This window comes from Bubalus bubalis, chromosome 12, assembly GCF_019923935.1.
Source record: "Bubalus bubalis isolate 160015118507 breed Murrah chromosome 12, NDDB_SH_1, whole genome shotgun sequence".
Classification (NCBI taxonomy): Eukaryota; Metazoa; Chordata; class Mammalia; order Artiodactyla; family Bovidae; genus Bubalus; species Bubalus bubalis.
Window position 1 is genome coordinate 13069582 of NC_059168.1, and position 20937 is coordinate 13090518.

At 38.0% G+C, this 20937-nt stretch overlaps 1 protein-coding gene across 5 annotated transcripts in view; it reads right to left on the reverse strand.

The window, feature by feature from the left end:
* Positions 1–16172, reverse strand: part of ZNF638 (zinc finger protein 638) — a 95872-nt gene extending 79700 nt beyond the window's left edge. For 4 of the 5 annotated variants that reach the window (XM_044925784.2, XM_044925782.2, XM_044925785.2 and 1 more), the window contains exons 1-2: positions 16006–16156; positions 1900–3415 (exon numbers count right to left, since the gene is read on the reverse strand). In XM_044925784.2, coding sequence (XP_044781719.2) covers positions 1900–3213 — 1314 coding nt within the window. In that variant the 5' untranslated portion in view covers positions 3214–3415; positions 16006–16156. Of the gene's footprint in view, positions 1–1899; positions 3416–16005 lie in introns of all 5 variants that reach the window. The other variant, XM_044925783.2, reaches the window with a different exon arrangement.
* Between the last annotated feature and the right edge of the window lie 4765 nt (positions 16173–20937).

A 20937-nucleotide genomic window follows, 5' to 3' on the forward strand; every position in this document is an offset into this window, starting at 1 on the left:
TCTAAACTCCCTGGGCTAGTTTTTCTAGGCCCCTCAAACTTATCATTGTTACTCCCATCTGAAATGTCATCCCTCTTCCCCTGGGTACATCTAAGCCTACTAATCATTCAAGAACCACCTTCAACCTACTCCATGAAGTCTTCCCTCCCAGATCACTTTAATCCAGACAGACTTAGTGCACCTAGTCACTCAACAAGTCTTATCTAACTGGAGTATAGAAGTCTTCTGATGCCAGAAAGCATGATTTTTAATTACACACTGTGAAATACACAGTAAGTATTGGTAAATTGATAATGCTGGCCTAAACTGATATAAGCTTGCAATCAAGATAGAAATATTAAATCTCTCTCTCCCTACAGCCTATCCAAACAAGTTAATTACAATCACCAAACTATTTGTTGCCTTCTAATTTTTAAAAAATTCCTTAGGTGTGTAATTTTTCTCTTCAGTGAGACTGTATAAACTGCTTAAGAACAACATGTAAACTTTATGTAGTTTATTTTCATTCCAGCACCTAATGTAGCATCATGTACAAAATTAGTAACCAGTAAATAGTTACTGAATGTGTATATTTTCTATTCAACAGAATAAAAATTAAAACTTTTAAAAGATATTATTATTTTTCTTAGATTCATCATGACTAACTAAAAGTTCAAAATAAATGGAACATAGAGGGGCTATGGGCTTGGGCCAGGGCTACTAGATTTTAACTAAGTGCTGAGATTTTTTAAAGACTTTGCTATTCCCTTTGACAGAGCAAGGCGATTATTATTAGCACTCAGAAAATCTGGCTAAAATGAGGTAGAATGCTGATTTCCTTTGCTTTCAACAACGTTTCTGACCGAAGCATCAATTCCAGGTATCAGATTCTTGTTGGCTGAAACCTGGTGAGTGGGTAACAGAAAGACAATAAAAGGACAATACTGGAAGGAGAAAAACAACCAAGGGAATAAACACCTATAGACTTTTAAGCCTATTAAAGTATACAACCAATGCTACAGCCTTGAATCATAGCTTGTTCCCATAGGAAATACTGCAATACATTCCTTCCTGGTCACATGTAATATAAATCTTCAAATCACATTAGTAAATAGAAGAAACAGTAGTTTCCAAACATATATAGTAAATAAAACATATTCAGAAAATTCTACTCAAATCCACCAGTGATTACTATCAAACAATATATTCTACGTTATTCCTCAGGACCTCAGTAAAATACTTCATTCTAACTCTCCTAACCATGAAGACACCTAAGGCTTCCTTGTTTTTTAAAGACTCTTCTCTGTACAGATCATTTTACACTCTATGCTCTGAGCCCACAGCTGGTCCCAATAATTCATTCTGACTCAATTTTGCTATGCTATGGATTTAGTTATCTTAGGAAGCTCCTTCTCATGAAGCACTAAAAATCCAGATAAGAATCATAGAGTCAGAAAATATTTAAATCAACATTAACTATCTTTAGCTCAAAACAAGTAGATACATGCAAGGCTAAAATATACTGTCTCTTTAAAAGTGTGCAGTACAAATATTTTATTCCAAATTTTTATTTTTATACTAACAGATTCTCTTATTCAGATAAAGGTAACTCATGTGACATTGTCTTATAAATACAGTTTGTGTCATATAAATTTTATGTTGCATTCTCTGGGATAACCTCTCAAAAGTTCAAAATAAATGGAAAAATCCATGTGGTGTGCCCAGTCACAGGAATACAGAAAGCCTAACACTCAATTCAATACTTAGGCCAGGCTACTTAGATTACAACTAAGCACTGACATTGCAATCACAATTTCTGCCATTTCCTTAATGACTAGTTAACACCAGCATACATATGAGAATTTAGATGAAACTTGGGCACTGAGTTATCATGATACAGTGATCTTTAAAAACACTCACCTTCAAATGACTACATTCTACGTTACACAGAGAACACAAATGTGGAAATATTCTTGGAGATGCTGCATAATAATCATTCATCATAGAAGGAGTTGGAAGTCTCTTCATCTTCTGGGCATCAGCATGCGAAAACTTTGGTAGCCAGGATGCTTTCACAATCCCAAAGGGAGACCGAATGGGGATGTCAGCCTCTGACTGGTAATTCTTTTTGCTTCCTCCCGATCCATGTACATTAGATGAATTAATGACAGGTTCACGTGGGATCCGCTCTTGTTGGCTTACAGTTGAAATTAATTCCGATGAAAAAGGTTGCTGGTTCATAGGAGGAGGAATCAGAGACTGACTCATTGTCTGATTAACTGTCTGGCTAATGGACTGGCTGACAGATTTTACAGGTTCAAGGACTGACTGTCCTCTTGAAATGTGTAAACCTGACATCTTGCCTCCACTCTCAACTGGGAAGAAGGACTGATTACTGGAGGACTCACTGGGGAAGTCCATCTGTCGAAACACATCTTCAACAGGAAACATAGAATTACACATCACATTTGGAGCAGGAACAGATGCAGAAATGCTTGGCTGTGACCGAAATTCATCCTCGACCTCATCGGTTGGAATTTCAGGATCATAAATACGTACTTCAAGTGGATCTTCTGTGTAGCCATATTTGCTTGCATGCCCATAATCAATCACATTACTCGAAACTGCCTCATTACCAAGTGTTTCTTTATTTCTGCTCCGAGAAGGTAAATTAGGTAATCGGCGCCCCATTTTTCGCATTCTTATATCCCTCAAGATTAATGGCATATTTTCAGGAGTTAGCTGTTCATCAGGATAGCGACTGAGTTCTTCTAAGTCTTCATTAGATAATCCAAAACTTGCTAAGATACTTGAGGCACTCTCTTTTGTATAGCGGCTCTGTACTTTAGGACTCTGCTCTGTAACCTGTGTTACAGAACTCTGCTTCACTCCCACTGATGCAGATATATGAGGCTCATCATCCCATCGGCTACCATGAGGCTTCTCCTTCTTTTGTTGTGCTTCATGAAAATCCAATTTTTCTTTGGTCAATCTTGGATCAGTTTGGTGTTGAGTTACCTGAACATTCATTCTCTGGGGTTCCATATTCTGATAAGATTCATGGCAGGCAAATCTGTGTGGAATTCCACGGGCTCTCCCTGCTGGGTAAAATCTTGGAAGACCCATAGATCCAGGCCTCATAAATGGTCCTGGAGGCCTCATCTCAGAAGGGTTAGGTGCTCGTGGCCTCTGAAGTGGAAAGTTTCCTCGAGGATTAAACCTGGGTCTCGACATGGCTATTTTCAAGAAAGCCTGATTTAATAAAGTATAAGGTGGTGTTGAACTATGTGAGGCAATGGCATTCAGCTGCTGCAGCGCCAACTGAGTCTTAATCTGAGCAAAGTGCAAAGGAGATGGGCCCAACAGAAGTGGGTTTGCAATGCCCAGGTTCAAGGAATTCACAAGTGGTGCGAAATTTTCCAAGAATAACACAAAGCTGAAAGTTAAAACACAAATATTAGATCATTTTAACTCAAACTACTTCATGAAGTGGGTTCTACAGCCAGTGTAAAACATTTTGAAACAAAGCCATGAAACCATTCTGCATTTCATACATTTTTAGTTGTTTATGAGGATTTTAAACTTTCCCAAAAACTTGCTCTTCTTTCCTGAATCCAGAATACAAACCCCAAACCTCAAGCCAGAGTTCCTGTACACTATGCTGCGCTGGGTGCTGTCCTAGGTGCAGAGCGGCAATTACAACTCCTTTTAAAACTTCTTAGAAGTGTCCAAATCCTGCATGCCACTGGGGGATGGGGTGAAAATATACATTCAGTTGCTGTGGTCGGTAAGTTCTCAGTTCTTGTTTATCACCAAAGATCTCCCCCCTTCCCCGCACAGACCCTTTTGATTTTAGTGGAAAGGAATGAGTTCAGAATCATTCATTCACTTTATTAAAAATTTTTGTCTAATATGACAATCATTATGAAGTATTCAAGCCAAGTAAAACATGATTCCTATAGACAAAGTGCAAACAATCTAACAAGAAAAACAAAATAAAGAGTGTGTCATTATTACAACAACACTAAAAAACATCAGGAATGGATTTATTTCTGGGAGAAGTCAAGAATACCTGAGTTGAGCTTCATAGGGTGGGTATCCTCTAGAGTTTTGAGGAAACTGGGAGAAGAGAGATTTCAGATAATAAGATCTTACTCAACATGTGTTTATCAAATTTTAGAAAATGTAGAATAGCCTAGGTTGCTGCTGCTGCTGCTCGGGTCGCTTCAGTTTTGTCCGACTCTGTGCGACCTCAGAGATGGCAGCCCACCAGGCTCCCCCATCCCTGGGATTCTCCAGGCAAGAACACTGGAGTGGGTTGCCATTTCCTTCTCCAGTGCATGCAAGTGAAAAGCGAAAGTGAAGTCGCTCAGTTGTGTCCGACTCCTAGCGACCCCATGGACTACAGCCCACCAGGCTGCCCCGTCCATGGGATTTGCCAGCCTAGGTTAAGGTTTCTAAATAAAATATTGTAATAAAATGAAAGAGACTGCTGGGATGATTTAAAAATTTAAAACTAATTAAATTTATCAACTGCATGTTTCTGACAAAGCTATAGTATTCTGGCCCAACACAAAATATAGCTTCAGTTAAGACATGTGAATCTTCAGTAACTCCAGGACTATTTAATAAAATTATCTATGAAGACAGAGGAAAAAAATACTTCTGAAGAGCCTCTCTCCTTTATGCCAACTTTTAGCTACTGTTTTTACTGACTTTTGAATTTTCTCCCAAACTATCCATTTTCAATACTGTTCTCTACACCAATTCCTTCGGTCACAGAGGCTCAAAAGCATCTTATTTTCCATTTTTAACTAACTTTAACTATAAAATTCTATGTATTTCTGTCAAAATCTCTAATATAGAATTTTCTTTTTCCTTTCACCATCATCACAACCCTACTGCAAGCTCTCATCACTCTCACCACAGCTGCCCTTCATCCCAATTCATTCTGTCATTACTAATATCCTTAAAGCATTTCTTTTACCATCACTCCTCTACATAAAAACCTTCACCACTTTATTGCTACCTGCAAGATAGTGTCCAAACTTGTCAACCTGGCATTTAGTATATAATCTAATCTCAATCTACCTTTCACATTTTACTAGCCAATAATACTTAATGAAAAATTTCTGCTACAGGGGCTTCACTGGTGGTAAAGACTCCATCTGCCAATGCAGGAGACTCTGGACTGATTCTGTGCTGTGGAGCAACTAAGCCTGTGCGCCGCAACTCCTGAGCCCATCTTCCGCACCTACTGAAGCCCGCATACCTAGGGTCCATGCTCCATGAGAGGCCACCGCAATGAGAAGCCCACACACCACAATGAAGAATAGCCCCCTCTTGCCACAACTAGAGAAAAGCCAGCGCAGCAACAAAGACCCAACACAGTCAAAAATAAGTAAAATTAAATTTAAAAATGTATGCTACAGCCAAATGGATCTATTTGCAATCTCCTGACCACTTTCAACATTCTTGCTTCCACACTTTATTCATACTGTACTACCTAGAATACCCCTAGCTCTCTGAACCAAACTCACTCTTCAAGATTGTTTCAAAGTCACACCTTACAAGAATCTCTCTGCGCATTTCCTGTGGCACACTTTGGGCTTCTCTGATGGCTTAGATGGTAAAGCCATGCAATGCAGGAGACCTGGGTTCAATCCCTGAGTCAGGAAGATCCCCTAGAGAAGGGAATGGCTACCCACTCCAGTGGGAAGAGAAGGGGATGACAGACAACGAGATGGTTGGATAGCATCATCAACTCAATGGACATGAGTCTGAGCAAACTCCAGGAGACAGTGAAGGACAGGGGAGACTGGCACGCTGCAGTCCTTAGGGTCACAAAGAGTTGGACACAATTTAGCAACTGAACAATGGCACACTTTCAGCTATTAGTGTAATAAATGCAGTAATTCATGCAATATTCGAATTCATTTCTAAGCTAGTAATGTATGTCAGATGAGAAGGGTTTGAATTCTACAAGGTTCACCACTTACTATTAAGGTCTTGGACTAGCTACTTAACCTCTGGACCATAAGCTTTCTCATGAGTAAAATGGGACAGTATCTTCCTCTCTGGATTACTGTTAAGGACTGCTGCTACTGCTAAATCACTTCAGTCGTGTCCAACTGTGCGACCCCACAGACGGCAGCCCACCAGGCTCCTCCGTCCCTGGGATTCTCCAGGCAAGAACACTGGAGTGGGTTGCCATTTCCTTCTCCAATGCATGAAAGTGAAAAGTGAAAGTGAAGTCGCTCAGTCCTGCCCGACTCTTAGTGACCCCATGGACTGCAGCCTACCAGGCTCCTCCGTCCATGGGATTTTCCAGGCAAGAGTACTGGAGTGTGTTGCCATTGCCTTCTCCAACTGTTAAGGTCTAAGTTAGATAAAATATAAATATGTATAACGTCTAATAAAGGAGCTGCCCAATAAACGTTAGTGTCACTCTCCCTGCCCTCACTCCATTAAGCAGGGACCTTTCAGGCAGTAAATTACTCCTAAGCATCAGTATTTTTTAATCTTTGCAAAGCAGAGGGGAGTTAAATTTGGGGCAGGGGGGCTAAGAGATGAGCAAAAGCAGAAATCATAAAAATAATTTCTCTTTTCACACACAACCTCTATCCTAACAGACTCAGAAGAAGAACAGAGTTAAATCTCCAGAAAACAAGATCCATCCTGGAAGAACTACAATGTAACAGGTGCTCTGGAAGTCTAAAAATAAAAGCAATCACCAAAATTAACTGTGCTTTATAAAAAATGTTTTGAAGCAATTAATTCATAATAATGGAAATGTCTTTTGGAAAAAAAAAAAAACTCAAAAATGCAAAAAGGTTGGAAAAAGGCAAGCTCCCCAACCCCCAACTAAACACTTTTTCTTTGACTATTATAAACTGAAAATCCACAGAGGTTCACTGATGCACCAGTATTTAAAGAATCAAATGTTATTGTACCTAACAAGTGCAACAAATAATTTGGGATCTTCATTAAAATAATCTAGAAAACAAAGGATGCATTTTGGCAGGGGTGAAGTGTGGTGTTTAGTGGGTGTGGGAAGTTTGATGAAGCACAACTAGCAAAAATATTTGTTGAGGAAGGTGAGTGACGGGTCCAAAAGAATTTATTACCTTTCCTCTCTACTTTTTCAACATCTGAACATTACCCCCCCCAAAAAAACAAAAAAAAAACAATGTGCTAAATATTAAGTATGAAATGTTTAACAGAAAACAAAAAAGGAGGGTTGGAGAGTATAAAACCAACATAACTTCATACTTCTCTATCAAATCTAACATTATCACACCAAAGTCTAACAAAGCCAAAATCAGCTAATCTGTTATGATTATCAGGCAACATATAAATAACATGCAGATTTGTCTAAAATCTCATTTAGTTCATTTTCCCCTACATCATTCCTTCCCACCTGACTCAACTGACTTGTTATTAAACAGTTCGTTCATTTAGATAACACATATCTCATTCCTCTCTGTTTCAATATTTATTTTGGTGGGGAAAAAACTATTTGTGAGATTGAGTAAAATTAAGCAAAACAAGCCAAGGGCTCTTGATATGAAGCCTCTTAGTAGCAATTAGGTTATCCCACACCAAAGAAAATAAACCTTAAGTCTTTTGAGAATGCAACTGATATAACCTAAAAACAATGTGGTAAGAAACAAGAACCAGTAAGACAAGGGTAAATTTGGCATTAACACCTGGAAAACAACTGAACAAATAAGGACAACAATTATAAAGCCTTTTTCATTTAACTCCAGGAGTTCTGGCCACAAAAAGGTTCATTCGCCCAACAAATTTACAGAGAATCAACACATCATTAAACTAACTTAGAAAAATCTGAATTGAGACCTGAGTCCTTAATTATTAATTACTTTGAACACAATTGTGATTAAATAATACTCACCCTTTAAAATGAATTTTTATTCTTGATAATATAAATAATATATGCTTGTTAAAGAAAACAATAAAAAGCAGCAAGTGAAATCCTTACCAGTAAAAAATCATTACTGATAATGAACTAATATTTTGATGGAATTTCTAGTTTTGTATATGTGCATACATACATGGATGGAAACCGGAAGAAGGTACACAAAACTTCATTGTATGAACTATACTAGTTGCTATTTTAAATTAACATTTTATTTTCCTATGTTCAATATTTTTCAAAAACAGGGTATTTAACGGTCAGAAAACATTCTGAATTCCTGAAGACAAGTAGCAGTTAAAAACTATCTTCCATGCCCTATCAACTAGAACATGCCTCTCTGAAACAAGATATAGCCAATAAAATGTCAATGAGAAAAACTCCGGAAGCATCTAGTAGAAACTGAATTCTTGAGGCAGAAATGAATAGCTTGATGTATTAAAAAATTCACCATTATATCCCTTGAGATACTTTCTGACATGTCCACTACCACAATCAAAAACTACTTGCTATTTTGATACAGTCTTTCAGATGGAAAGGAATCCTTCATTTTCTTTATACGTATTGATAAAGAAGTCTGAAATCTAAAAATATAAAAGCATCACCAAAAATTAGTCAGGCAGATCATAATGGCTCCAATTAGATTCACAATGAAAAGATTTATATCAAATCCCATACTTGAACTTTAAACCACTTCATGGTTTAAAAGGCATTTTGATATTCATTATCTCATCTGAGCTTACAACCACCAAGTAAGCAAGGGAATTCAAGTTTACAATTAAGTAAAGCCTTGGAACTAACTGGCAAGGTCACAAATTGAACTCCTCTCAATGTTCTTTCCATCCTGTATTCTAGGTACATAAAATTTAAATTTTATAGCTTTGTTTTTTCTAATTATTAAAAAAGCAATACCTGTTCATGACCACCCTCCCCAAAGAAATATCATCTTCATGACATGCAGAAAAGAATAAAGTCTTCTAACCTTACCACAAAAGGAAAACTACCATTAACATTACTTTTCTAGTTTTATACCCACATACCTGATTTGATACCCTGTGTCAGAGCAACTGTGTCTCAGAATACATAAAATCTACCTTCACACTTACTAACAACGCAAGTATTACACTGGCCAGTTACTTCTGTGCTTTTCTCAGTTTAACTGGTTCTCAACCTTCTAATCTCCTCTAGTATATAAAGACAGATCCACTCAGCCAACTCTCTTCTACCTTTAGTTTTCTCCCACAAAAGGTATGGAAGTCACAGAATTCTGAAGGTGTCACAAGCGTAAATACAGAATATCATGCTGGATGTTAAAATGCCAAAATGTGGCACACCTCAATGAAAGTGCCAAAGAAACAAAGAAAAAATAAGCAGAAAACTAGAAACATTGTTTTTATCATGAAGGGCATCACAAACTTCACAAAGGATTGGTAACCATCATGATTTCAGATCTTAAAGAAAATGGAAGATCAACTTGCTAATAATGCACAATATCAGAAACAGATTACCATGAAAGCCATTAAAAACCTTGGATAGCAATGGTTTGATAGTTATTATTTTCAGGAACACAAACTTTTTTATAAATAAGATATGTGAGTATAATTTTTACATGCTTTTTTCTTTTTTTAGGAATATACATACTGCACACATAAATGATTCTTTACAGACAACACAGTATTCCCAGTAAATGATGCCCCCCTGAGATGGTGGTTCTGCTTATTACTTCAGTACTCTCAAAAAATAAAACACATTAGTCCAAAAGAAACCACCAAATCCAAACTGGAATAAAGAAATCTTTTCTGGGATTTTTTTAAAACTAGAAATGAGAAAAATCATAAGTACGGATAAAACTGTTGACAAAATGCAGCTGACAGCATACTCACCACCTTAGTGAGAAAGCACAAACACTGAAACAAAATAATGCCAATGTAACAGGTAAGCAGGACCAAGAGGTAACTACAGTACTAAAGACATTTACTACCCAGTTGTTCTTGAGGTAAAACTGCATCTTTGCCCTCCCTGCCCTCAAGAAGTGCATGAGCCAAAAAATGTTCCCACCTGCCTAGAATGGGTTTCCAAAATCTTAAAATTTTTGGCGTTCAGTCGCCCAGTCATGTCTGACTCTTTGCGACCCCATGGACTGCAGCATGCCAGGCCTTCCGTCTCTCACCATCTCCCAAAGTTTGCCCAAGTTCATCTCCATTGCATCGGTAATGCCATCCAAAATCTTCAATTAAGCATACCTAAATTATCTGGCCAAATGTCTTAAAATGCCAAATGCCTTAAAGTCTTTACAAACTACAAAACAGCATATGTGTCTTTTTATGTAAAAAATGGAAACAAGAAGACATATATATCCGCTTAGCTTAGCGGTTACAAAAAGTAGGATAACCAGGAAACAATTAGGTAGGTTACATAAGGGGTAACAGAAAGGACTGAAAGGAAATAAATGGAAATGATACTTTATGGAGTATACCTTACTATATAATTTTGACTTTCAGAATCAGGTTAACAATGTAATTTTTTTTTTAATTATAAAAGGATGGGAAGAAGAGGGGAAAGCTAAAACTGAAAGCAAACTAATTCATTTTTCAAATGAACACCATAGCTCATTAAAAGGGAAAAGGAAAACTACTCAAGTAATTTATAAACCCACTATTTGACTTAGGAGAAAAGATAACTTTTAAGAATTCTCACTCTTTTTAGTAGTCTGGGGTTTTTTGCCTTTTTTTTTTTTTGCAGTGGTATGGATAAATTAATTCTTAAATAATTTCAGATATACCATGGGATCAAGAAGAGGCTAGGTAAATGTTTTATAGCACTGGGAACCAGGATTCTGACTGTGGAAAACAGGATTATAAATATACATTTATTTATATAATATACATCAGGCTTTCCTGATGCTCAGATGGTAAAACAACCCACATGCAGTGCAGAAGACCTGGGTTCAATCCCTGCATCAGGAAGATCCCCTGGAGAAGGGAATGGCTACCCACTCCAGTCTTCTTGCCTGGAAATTCAATAGACAGAGGAGCCTGGTGGGCTACAGCCCATGGGGTTGCAGGGTTGCCAAGAGTTGGCCATAACTGAGGGATTAACACACACACACACACACACACATATACACACATGTGCACACATACACACACACATATACACATGTAAGAGAAAGCAATAAAGAACTGGACAGTAATAAATTACAAACCACTGAAAAAACAAGGTGTCCACACCTCCATAGCAATCAATCATTGTAAACATAAAGGAATTACTAAGTTGGAAAATCACTGTGTAACATCATAGTAATGTAAAGACTGGTTCAGGCAAAAATCCTGAGTTAAATTTTAATGAGGAATAAGACATTTGCGTGGTGTTAAATCTCCACAGATCAGTTCAAGGGGGAAAAAAACATTTTGACCAAATGTGTGCTCAGACATCATAATTCATGAAGGGTAGATGGACTTCATATCTAGATCTGGTACCATGGGGGGAACATAGAAACTTGATTTTTCTGGCCAGGGACATAAAATTTACTCAAGAGGAAACATCAAAAAAAGAAGAAAAAAAAAAAATCCAAAGTGAGAAATGTTCTATTAAATAAAAAGAAAGCAAACAGTAAACTACAGAATATTCCAAAGTAAATAAGACTAAAAAAACATGATAACTAAATGCAGTTACCTAATCCTAGACTGATCCTATACTAGAGAGGGGGAGAACTGCTACAAGAAACATTATTGGGTCAACTGAAAAAAAATCAGAAAATGGTAAAAAAAAAAAAAAAAATTATCAACATTAAATTTACTGAGACTGATAACTGTACTATGACCACAGAAGAAAATATCCTATTCTTACGTAATAAACTACTAAATAACTAATAAACTAATAAAGGTTAAGAGTACAGTATGTGCAAGTTACTTTCAAAATAGTTCAGGGAAAAAATAAGGGTGTGTGTGCATTCAAGCATGCAAAAGGATAGAGGGAAGGGAAATAGGGTATTCCCCTGTCAGCCAGCATTTTAACTTATTCAAAAATAGTTAATGACCCAACACTGGGCTACCTAACATCTTAGTTACATACTCAGTCAAAAAAGGAGTATAAGCAAGTATGGCTACAGGTAGAAAACTGGCAATGATAAAAAAAAAAAATCAGCCCTAAGCACTTTTTTGGATTTGGCTATTCTTTTTCTACATCATGTTCACTCCCTAACTATTGACTGTTAGTCAGACCATTATGCAATCCATAATAATCTGATCTTTGGGGAAACTTCCACTGATCTGAAGACACCCACCCTGTTACGAAGGGTGCCAGCAAGTGATTTCATGCAAAATTGGGTAACTCCCGTAAACAAAATTTCCGACTAACGTAGTATAGTGTTTTTTTAAGAACTTAGACCCTAGACTCAGTGCTTTAATTCTGATCCTGGAGTGCTAAAAATGTGAGCCTCAGCAAGCTGATTAACCCATGACTCCACGTACTGTTGATGTAAAAAATGATTAAAATTATACCCCCGACATGCAACAGATGGCTCAAAAAATGTTACATTAATAAACAAAATGCTTTACTTAAGAAGCGGGTAGTTATCTGTCTTTCATTAAGACCTAGGTAATTTCCAAAAATATCAATACGGCGGTGTAGCATGTAAGAAATAAATGGGGAGATTTGAATAATTGACTGAATCTCTGACATTAAGGAATTATTATTACTTTAGGTGTGATATTCATGTCTTTTTCTAAAATTTTAGAGAAAAATTCTGAACTATAAATTAAGGAATATGTCATAGGAATTGCTTAAAAAAACAGAGTGGAGAGCAGAGACAAGATTTACTTATAATTGTTGTAAATTTTAATTGTTGCAGCTGGGTGATAAGTATATAGGTGCATCATTATATAATACTCTGCTTTTGTATAGACTTAAAATTTTCCCTAATTAAAAAAAATTTTTTTAACAAGTGAGGAAATTAAAAAGAATAGAAAGTTGTTAACAGTCACTCATTAGGCAGAGACAACAAAGAAATCACCTGAAAGTTTAATAAAATGGACTGGAAATGAGGCAAGGGAAAAGTATGAAAACTTAAAAGACTGTAACAATAAATATATTTTGGTATTTATTTAAGGGGCTCAAGAGTTGAAAAATAATCCAAAATGTAAGTTTCCCAAGGTAGCACTAAGAAAATATCAAAATATGTACACCTTAAAAACTCCTCCTCCTAAACTCCCTGAAATTTTTTCTTTTCAATACAAAACCATTACTCTTGATCGTCACTGATCATTAGAGCTGTATTTTATACCTTACCTTTTCCCTACCATGTTTTTTTCCTTTCCATTACTCTTATTTTCCATATACCTATCTTCCTCTCATTTTCATTTCAATCACAAATTTCAGACTACAGTAAATAAATAAGTTGAAGCAGTGAAAGAGTAAGTAAAGCTAAACATAAAGAAGGCTTACTGGCTTTGGCCACAAGTATAATTACTTTCAGTTTGGAGGATCTCTAAACCACTTCATTTCAACATTCAGTGGCTTGTTTACTTGCAAAACAGCCCAAAATATGTTACTGGGTACCCAGACTAGAAGCACTATTTCTCAGTATATAAAGCATTTTATTAATCATTTGGCAGATTTTTTTCCAAACCCTGATCAGTATACGTTAAGTCACAGGAGCAAAGCATGATTTGGACCCCAAAGCCTGTGTTCTTACCCAGACTCTGGCAACCATCAGCTGAGTTCTTTCACCCGATCTGTGAGTATCTAACACAAACTAGGCATTGAGACAGATACAAAGATGAGCATAACAATCATATAAATAAATGGTTACAATTTTGATACGTGCTTCAAGAGAGGTATACATAAAGTAAGAAGTATACATAAAGTTTCGTGCTTCAAGAGAGGTATACATAAAGTAAGAAGTATACATAAAGTTTATAGATGAACAAAGTATTTTAATGAAACATTAGATGCTCTTTCAGCTCCAAAATTCTATCAATTTAACCTATATTCTTTAAGCCTCTTCTTTTTATTAAGAGGGACTATCCGCAGGCTGCAATTTTCTATCAAAAGATGCTTCCAAAGCACCTAAAAATTTGCAGTAGTAGCAACTAACATTTATTAAGCACCTAGTTATGTCTCAAAGGATAGGGGTTTTTCACATATTTTCTCCCTCACAATAATTCCAGGCAGGAAGCAGTATTATTACCACTGTACAGACAAGGAAATAAGTTCAGGAAGACTAAAATAACTTACCCCACATCTCACTCAGACAGTAAGAGGAAAACTGGGATTCGAAGCCAAATCTTCTGCTTCCAAAGCCTATTCTCTTTCCACTAAACTATTTGTCTCTCATTTTCTTTCACTACATAAAAACAAAATTTCCAGAGATGACCTTCTTAAGAGCACCCAAGAGAAAACCTTTAAGACAGCCATGAAATACAAAGTGATCACTGATTCTAAGAAGCATTTTTAAAACCTGAGTATCTGCTGTACACCTTCCATAACAAAATAACACATTACAGTCACAAAACTAAAATATAACCAATACTCAAGGTAATAGATATGTGTGACATAAAGCTAGTAATAAAAACAGATGAGATTTTGTGATTTCTTCCAACTGTTTTATCTTTCCCTCACTTGGTTTCAACAACCAATCAAGAAGGGAATGGTCCAGCATATTTTAGTGTACTAATGTGTTAATTTTTAATGATTAAAAAGTGTATATTATTTGTCTATTACATAAAATATGTATATTACATATTATTTTAAAGTGTATATTACATAATTATTTTAAAGTGTATATTACAAAGTATGGGAATACAAAATAAAGTGTATATGAAATGTTGCCAAAAAGAAAAAGAATACAACATAAGCCCACTAAGTCTAGAATACCTCATCAACAATATTTAAAGCTCTGTTGAAATAATGTAAATTATGCGTTCATTTTTCTGTATAAATTTCATTAAACTCATTTTTGTAAGTTTTTTCAGTTTATCAATTTTAATTGTAAATGAGCCAACAGACATCCTTGAAAAAAACATTAATCCTTTACAACAAATAAAAAATTTTTTGTTTGCACAATTCCGAAGCTGGTTAGAAAAAGAATTTAAACCAACGTAAGTCGCCGGATCCCTGTAACAAATTTTTTTCAGAACTCCTCCAGATTAAAATTGTATTTCCCCCCCCAAAATTTTGCCTAGGAGCAAATTTTAAGATTAAGAGGAAATAGCTTGAGGCAGCCTTCACTGTCTAGTTCAATTAAAGGTCTTGTAATAATAGAAGTCTCCCTCATTCAGTTATCTCAACAGAAGATCTGTTTCAGCTGTCCTCAAGGATTCTCGTATGTGGTACACGTTCTCCCCCCAACTTGAACAGAACGGGCCCAAGCTAGGAATCACTAGCGATCCGCATTCTCGATTCCTCTGAGAAATCTGGAAGTAAGTATCAGAGCAGTTCGTGAGCCCTTCGTATCCCGCACAGAGACGACATTCTCTTGGCTTTCATTCCCGCACAAGGCAGGCAGAAGAAACCCGGACCAGCCAAAGCCGCTACATCGTACGCTCCCCCTTCCCCAGCCCCGAACACAAACACGTTCTTCTCCTCCACGCTTCTTATACAATGTCGCTCGCTAATGGGCTCAGCTCGAGCTCCACTGCCTCTCCTCCGGGCCCGACGGGAATGGTTCCTCCCCCCGCGAAGCTCCCTCACCACCGCTTCCTCCTGTCAGGCCTGGCGCGGCCCGGCCGGCCCTGCGCCGATGGGGAAGGGGCAGCCACGGCCTTGCCAAAGGGCTGTTTTCGTTTCTCCGCCCAGTGCAAACGCGTCAGGCGGCTCTTTCTGAAGCAGGGTCCTCGCCCCGGTGCCAGACCTGCCCCTCCGGAGCAGTGCGGTGAACCGACGCTGTGGCTGGGGAGCCAAGCTCCCTTCCCATCCCGGGGGTCCCCCAATCTCCTCCCGCCCCCGCCGTCAGCCCGCCGCCATTTTGTGCGCAGTCGCTGCGACACAGATACAATGGTCGGCCTGGACCTTACAGGAAAGGCTCAGGACCCCCACGCTTTGGGCTCCCGCCTTCCAATCCCCTGTTCCCCACAAGGCAGCCGTCCTACCTATGCCTACCCGACTAACCGCCGGATTCCATTTGCGCCCCACAGTTTAGCACTCAGCCTCCACTCTCGACGCCGAAGAAGCTACCGCCTCCAGAGAGCCGCACGCATGCGCCTCTGTCGAGCCTCGGCGAGCCCTCATCTGAGGCCCGCGCCTGCGTACCGCCGGCACAGGGTTCTCCCGTAGACACGAGAAACCGACCAGCGGAACTTGGTTCCGGAAGGGGGCGCTCTCGCGTGTGGTACTCCAGGCGTCCCTGGCAAAACTCCTGCACCGGTATCAGTGCCTCTGCGGTTCCGTGCCTGTCCAATACTATCCTGTCCAAATCATGAGCATATGTAAGACCTGCATTGTCCCACCTCCTCCATGAAGTCTTCCCTGATCATTTTTGCCTTCAATAATACATTAAAATAAATAGTACTCATCTGGCATTGGATATTGTAATCCTTTGCCTGTCTTTTATCCTCTATATAAAGATATAGAAATAGATATATACTTGCAATAATGCGAGGTATATCACAGCCACTGAAAATGTCAGGAAATATGAATTCAATTAAATCTTATTGAGGTAAAAGCTTACCACTTTAAAGATCCTTTCTTGAGTTGTTAAACAATAAAAATACCTACCTAATGTAGTAAAAGAGGCTTTTGAACTGTGGTGTTGGAGAAGACTCTTGAGAGTCTCTTGGACTGCAAGGAGATCCAACCAGTCCATTCTGAAGATCAGCTCTGGGATTTCTTTGGAAGGAATGATGCTGAAGCTGAAACTCCAGTACTTTGGCCACCTCATGCGAAGAGTTGACTCATTGGAAAAGACCCTGATGCTGGGAGAGATTGGGGACAGGAGGAAAAGGGGACAACATAGGATGAGATGGCTGGATGGCATCACTAACTCGATGGACGTGAGTTTGAGTGAACTCCGAGAGCTGGTGATGGACAGGAAGGCCTAGCGTGCCACAATTCATGGGGTTGCAAAGAGTCAGAAACGACTGAGCGACTGAACTGAACTGAACTGAATGTGGTAAATATTTTTAACCTTTCTTTTACCAATTAAAAACCTTGGGTTGAGAGAACCTGAGTAACTTCTCAACGTAACTCTACTTTGTAGAGTTCAATCATTGGCAAAAATTCAAAAAAAATTCATTCATTGGCAAAATCTGGTCCAATTAACAAATCCTGCCTTTTCAGTTCAGTTCAGTCGCTCAGTCGTGTCTGACTCTTTGTGACCCCATGAATCGCAGCACGCCAGGTCTCCCTGTCCCATCACCAACCCCTGGAGTTCACTCAGACTCATGTCCATCGAGTCGGTGATGCCATCCAGCCATCTCATCCTCTGTTGTCCCCTTCTCCTCCTGTCCCCAATCCCTCCCAGCATCAGAGTCTTTTCCAATGAGTCAACTCTTCACATAAGGTGGCCAAAGTACTGGAGTTTCAGCTTTAGCATCAGTCCTTCCAAAGAAATCCCAGGGCTGATCTCCTTCAGAATGGACTGGTTGGATCTCCTTGCAGTCCAAGGGACTCTCAAGAGTCTTCTCCAACACCACAGTTCAAAAGCATCAATTCTTCAGCGCTCAGCCTTCTTCACAGTCCAACTTTCACGTCCATACGTGACCACAGGAAAAACCATAGCCTTGACTAGACGGACCTTTGTTGGCAAAGTAATGTTTCTGCTTTTGAATATGCTATCTAGGTTGGTCATAACTTTTCTTCCAAGGAGTAAGCATCTTTTAATTTCATGGCTGCAGTCACCATCTGCAGTGATTTTGGAGCCCCAGAAAATAAAGTCTGACACTGTTCCCACTGTTTCCCCATCTATTTCTCATGGAGTGATGGGACCAGATGCCATGATCTTCGTTTTCTGAACGTTGAGCTTTAAGCCAACTTTTTCACTCTCCTCTTTCACTTTCATCAAGAGGCTTTTTAGTTCCTCTTCACTTTCTGCCATAAGGGTGGTGTCATTTGCATATCTGAGGTTATTGATATTTCTCCCGGCAATCTTGATTCCAGCTTGTGCTTCTTCCAACCCAGCGTTTCTCATGATGTACTCTGCATATAAGCAGGGTGACGATATACAGCCTTGACGTACTCCTTTTCCTATTTGGAACCAGTCTGTTGTTCCAACCCAGCGTTTCTCATGATGTACTCTGCATATAAGTTAAATAAGCAGGGTGAAAATATACAGCCTTGACGTACTCCTTTTCCTATTTGGAACCAATCTGTTGTTCCATGTCCAGTTCTAACTGTTGCTTCCTGACCTGCATATAGGTTTCTCAAGAGGCAGGTCAGGTGGTCTGGTATTCCCATCTCTTTCAGAATTTTCCAGTTTATTGTGATCCACACAGTCAAAGGCTTTGGCATAGTCAGTAAAGCAGAAATAGATGTTTTTCTGGAACTCTCTTGCTTTTTTGATGACTCAGCGGATGTTGGCAATTTGATCTCTGGTTCCTCTGCCTTTCCTAAAACCAGCTTGAACATCAGGAAGTTCACGGTTCACATCCTGTTGAAGCCTGGCTTGGAGAATTTTGAGCATTACTTTACTAGCGTGTGAGATGAGTGCAATTGTGCGATAGCTTGAGCATTCTTTGGCATTGCCTTTCTTTGGGATTGGAATGAAAACTGACCTTTTCCAGTCCAGTGGCCACTTCTCAGTTTTCCAAATTTGTTGGCATATTGAGTGCAGCTCTTTCACAGCATCATCTTTCAGGATTTGAAATAGCTCAACTGGAATTCCATCACCTCCACTAGCTTTGTTGGTAGAGATGCTTTCTAAGGCCCACTTGACTTCACATTCCAGGATGTCTGGCTCTAGGTCAGTGATCACACCATCGTGATTATTTTGGTCATGAAGATCTTTTTTGTACAGTTCTCCTGTGTATTCCTGCCACCTCTTCTTAATATCTTCTGCTTCTGTTAGGTCCATACCATTTCTGCCCTTTATCAAGCCCATCTTTGCATGAAATGTTCCCTTGGTATCTCTGATTTTCTTGAAGAGATCTCTAGTCTTTCCCATTCTGTTGTTTTCATCTATTTCTTTGCATTGATCGCTGAGGAAGGCTTTCTTATCTCTTCTTGCTATACTGCCTTTTGGATACCATGAAATTAATATCAACTCCCCTGTTTCGAGCATCAGCTTTACCTAGTACCCAAGCAGATGAACTTCTTTTATTCACATTAAAACTAGCATAGAAAATGCTGAAAGAAAAGTCTTTTATAAAATATCTTACTGGATATTCATTTCATACTAAAAATCTTGATAGAGGCAACAAGCCAAAAACAACAAAGAAAAAGCCAAGCTCTCCCAAAACTTCAAATAATCAAGGTTCAAGTGTGATTATTTCCTTTCATGTATTTCTTTATATTCATATAAACATACACAAACATGTTATTTGCGTGTAATGGGAAATGTTCTTCATTCTTTTTTCCCCAAAGATTTACACCTTAGCCTGCTGTTTGCTTTCCTGATTATTGACATTTCTCCAAGTAAATCATATAAATTCTTTTTTAAATAGTTGCATAAAATATTCATAGTATAACTCACCCATCAATTAATTCAACCTGTTGAACACTGAAGTTGATACTACAAACATTGTTTTATACAAACAGCCTTACCAACTGATATTTTTTATTTCCAAAGGCAAGAATCCCAATAGTGAGACAGCCAGATTAAAGGAGATAGATAATTTAATTTTACTAGATATTGACACAACAGTTTTCAAAAAACTTATATGAATTCCCATTGTTATTAAATATGTTAACAAATAATCATTCTCTACAACCTCACTTGTTTCTCTAAACTCTAAAATAGTTTTAAAAATCAATGGACCTGTCTTCTCTTTAACCTTGGTAGAATCCACCTTTGAAATACCTCTTCTGGCACTTTTTCTAGGGGTTGCTATTAAACAACTTTCTCTAGATATTTTATGACATATAATAATTTGACTAGAATTTCTCTCCTGCCTCCACAATCATTCTTGTCATTTACATTCTCCTAGAAAAAGCATCCATTCCATCTAAGTTTTCTTATTCATTTCCCTAGAGTTGGGTGCACTAACCTCTTCTTATATTCATTTCCTTTATGTTGCTCCTTTACATGGTCTTATTTCTATAGCACTTATCACCTTCTAACATACCTTGTGGTTTATCTCATTATTTCCTACCTATCTCCACTAGAACATGAGCTCTATGATGTCAGGGACATTTGTCTGATTTTTTTACTGCTTTATCTCTTAATACCTAGAATGATACTTGGCACACAGTAGAAAATCAGTGTATATCTGACGAAAGGATGAATGATCCTGATGAGTTTAAAAAAAAAAAAAAGCCCTTTTAATATACTTTGTATTTCTAATGAGCTGACTGTCTCTTATATAAAGAGATGGTGCTTGTATACAAGGAATATAACCCTTTGTCAAATATGTTGCAATTGGTTCCTCCTCATTGACAATTTTTATTTCTTAGTGTCTTTTGCCATTATAAAATTTAAATGTAATCAAATTTGTCACTTATTCTGTTATGACTTCTAAATAGTGTGGGTGTTTTATTTGTTAATTGTTTGCTTTCGGTCTAAGAAGCCTCATCTCACCACCCCACCCAACCCAAAGCATATACACACAAAAATTATCCAAAAATTCTTCTAAAATATCTATATTTTTGATTATATTTTTATAACTTTTTTACATTTAGACATTCAATTAATCTAAGATGAATTCTTTGTATGATAAAAAGTAGCAACCTAACTTTGTCTTCTTCCAAATGTATTACATCAACCATGAAGTTTCCATATATTAAGTAAACAACCATTTTCCCCCTTCTCTGCAATTTCTTCCCTTTAAAAAAAATGACAACAAATTATTAAATTCCTATATATGAAAATGGATTTATGGCCTCTCTAGTCTATCCTACCAATCTTTTTGCCTACCTATGGGCCAGTGCCA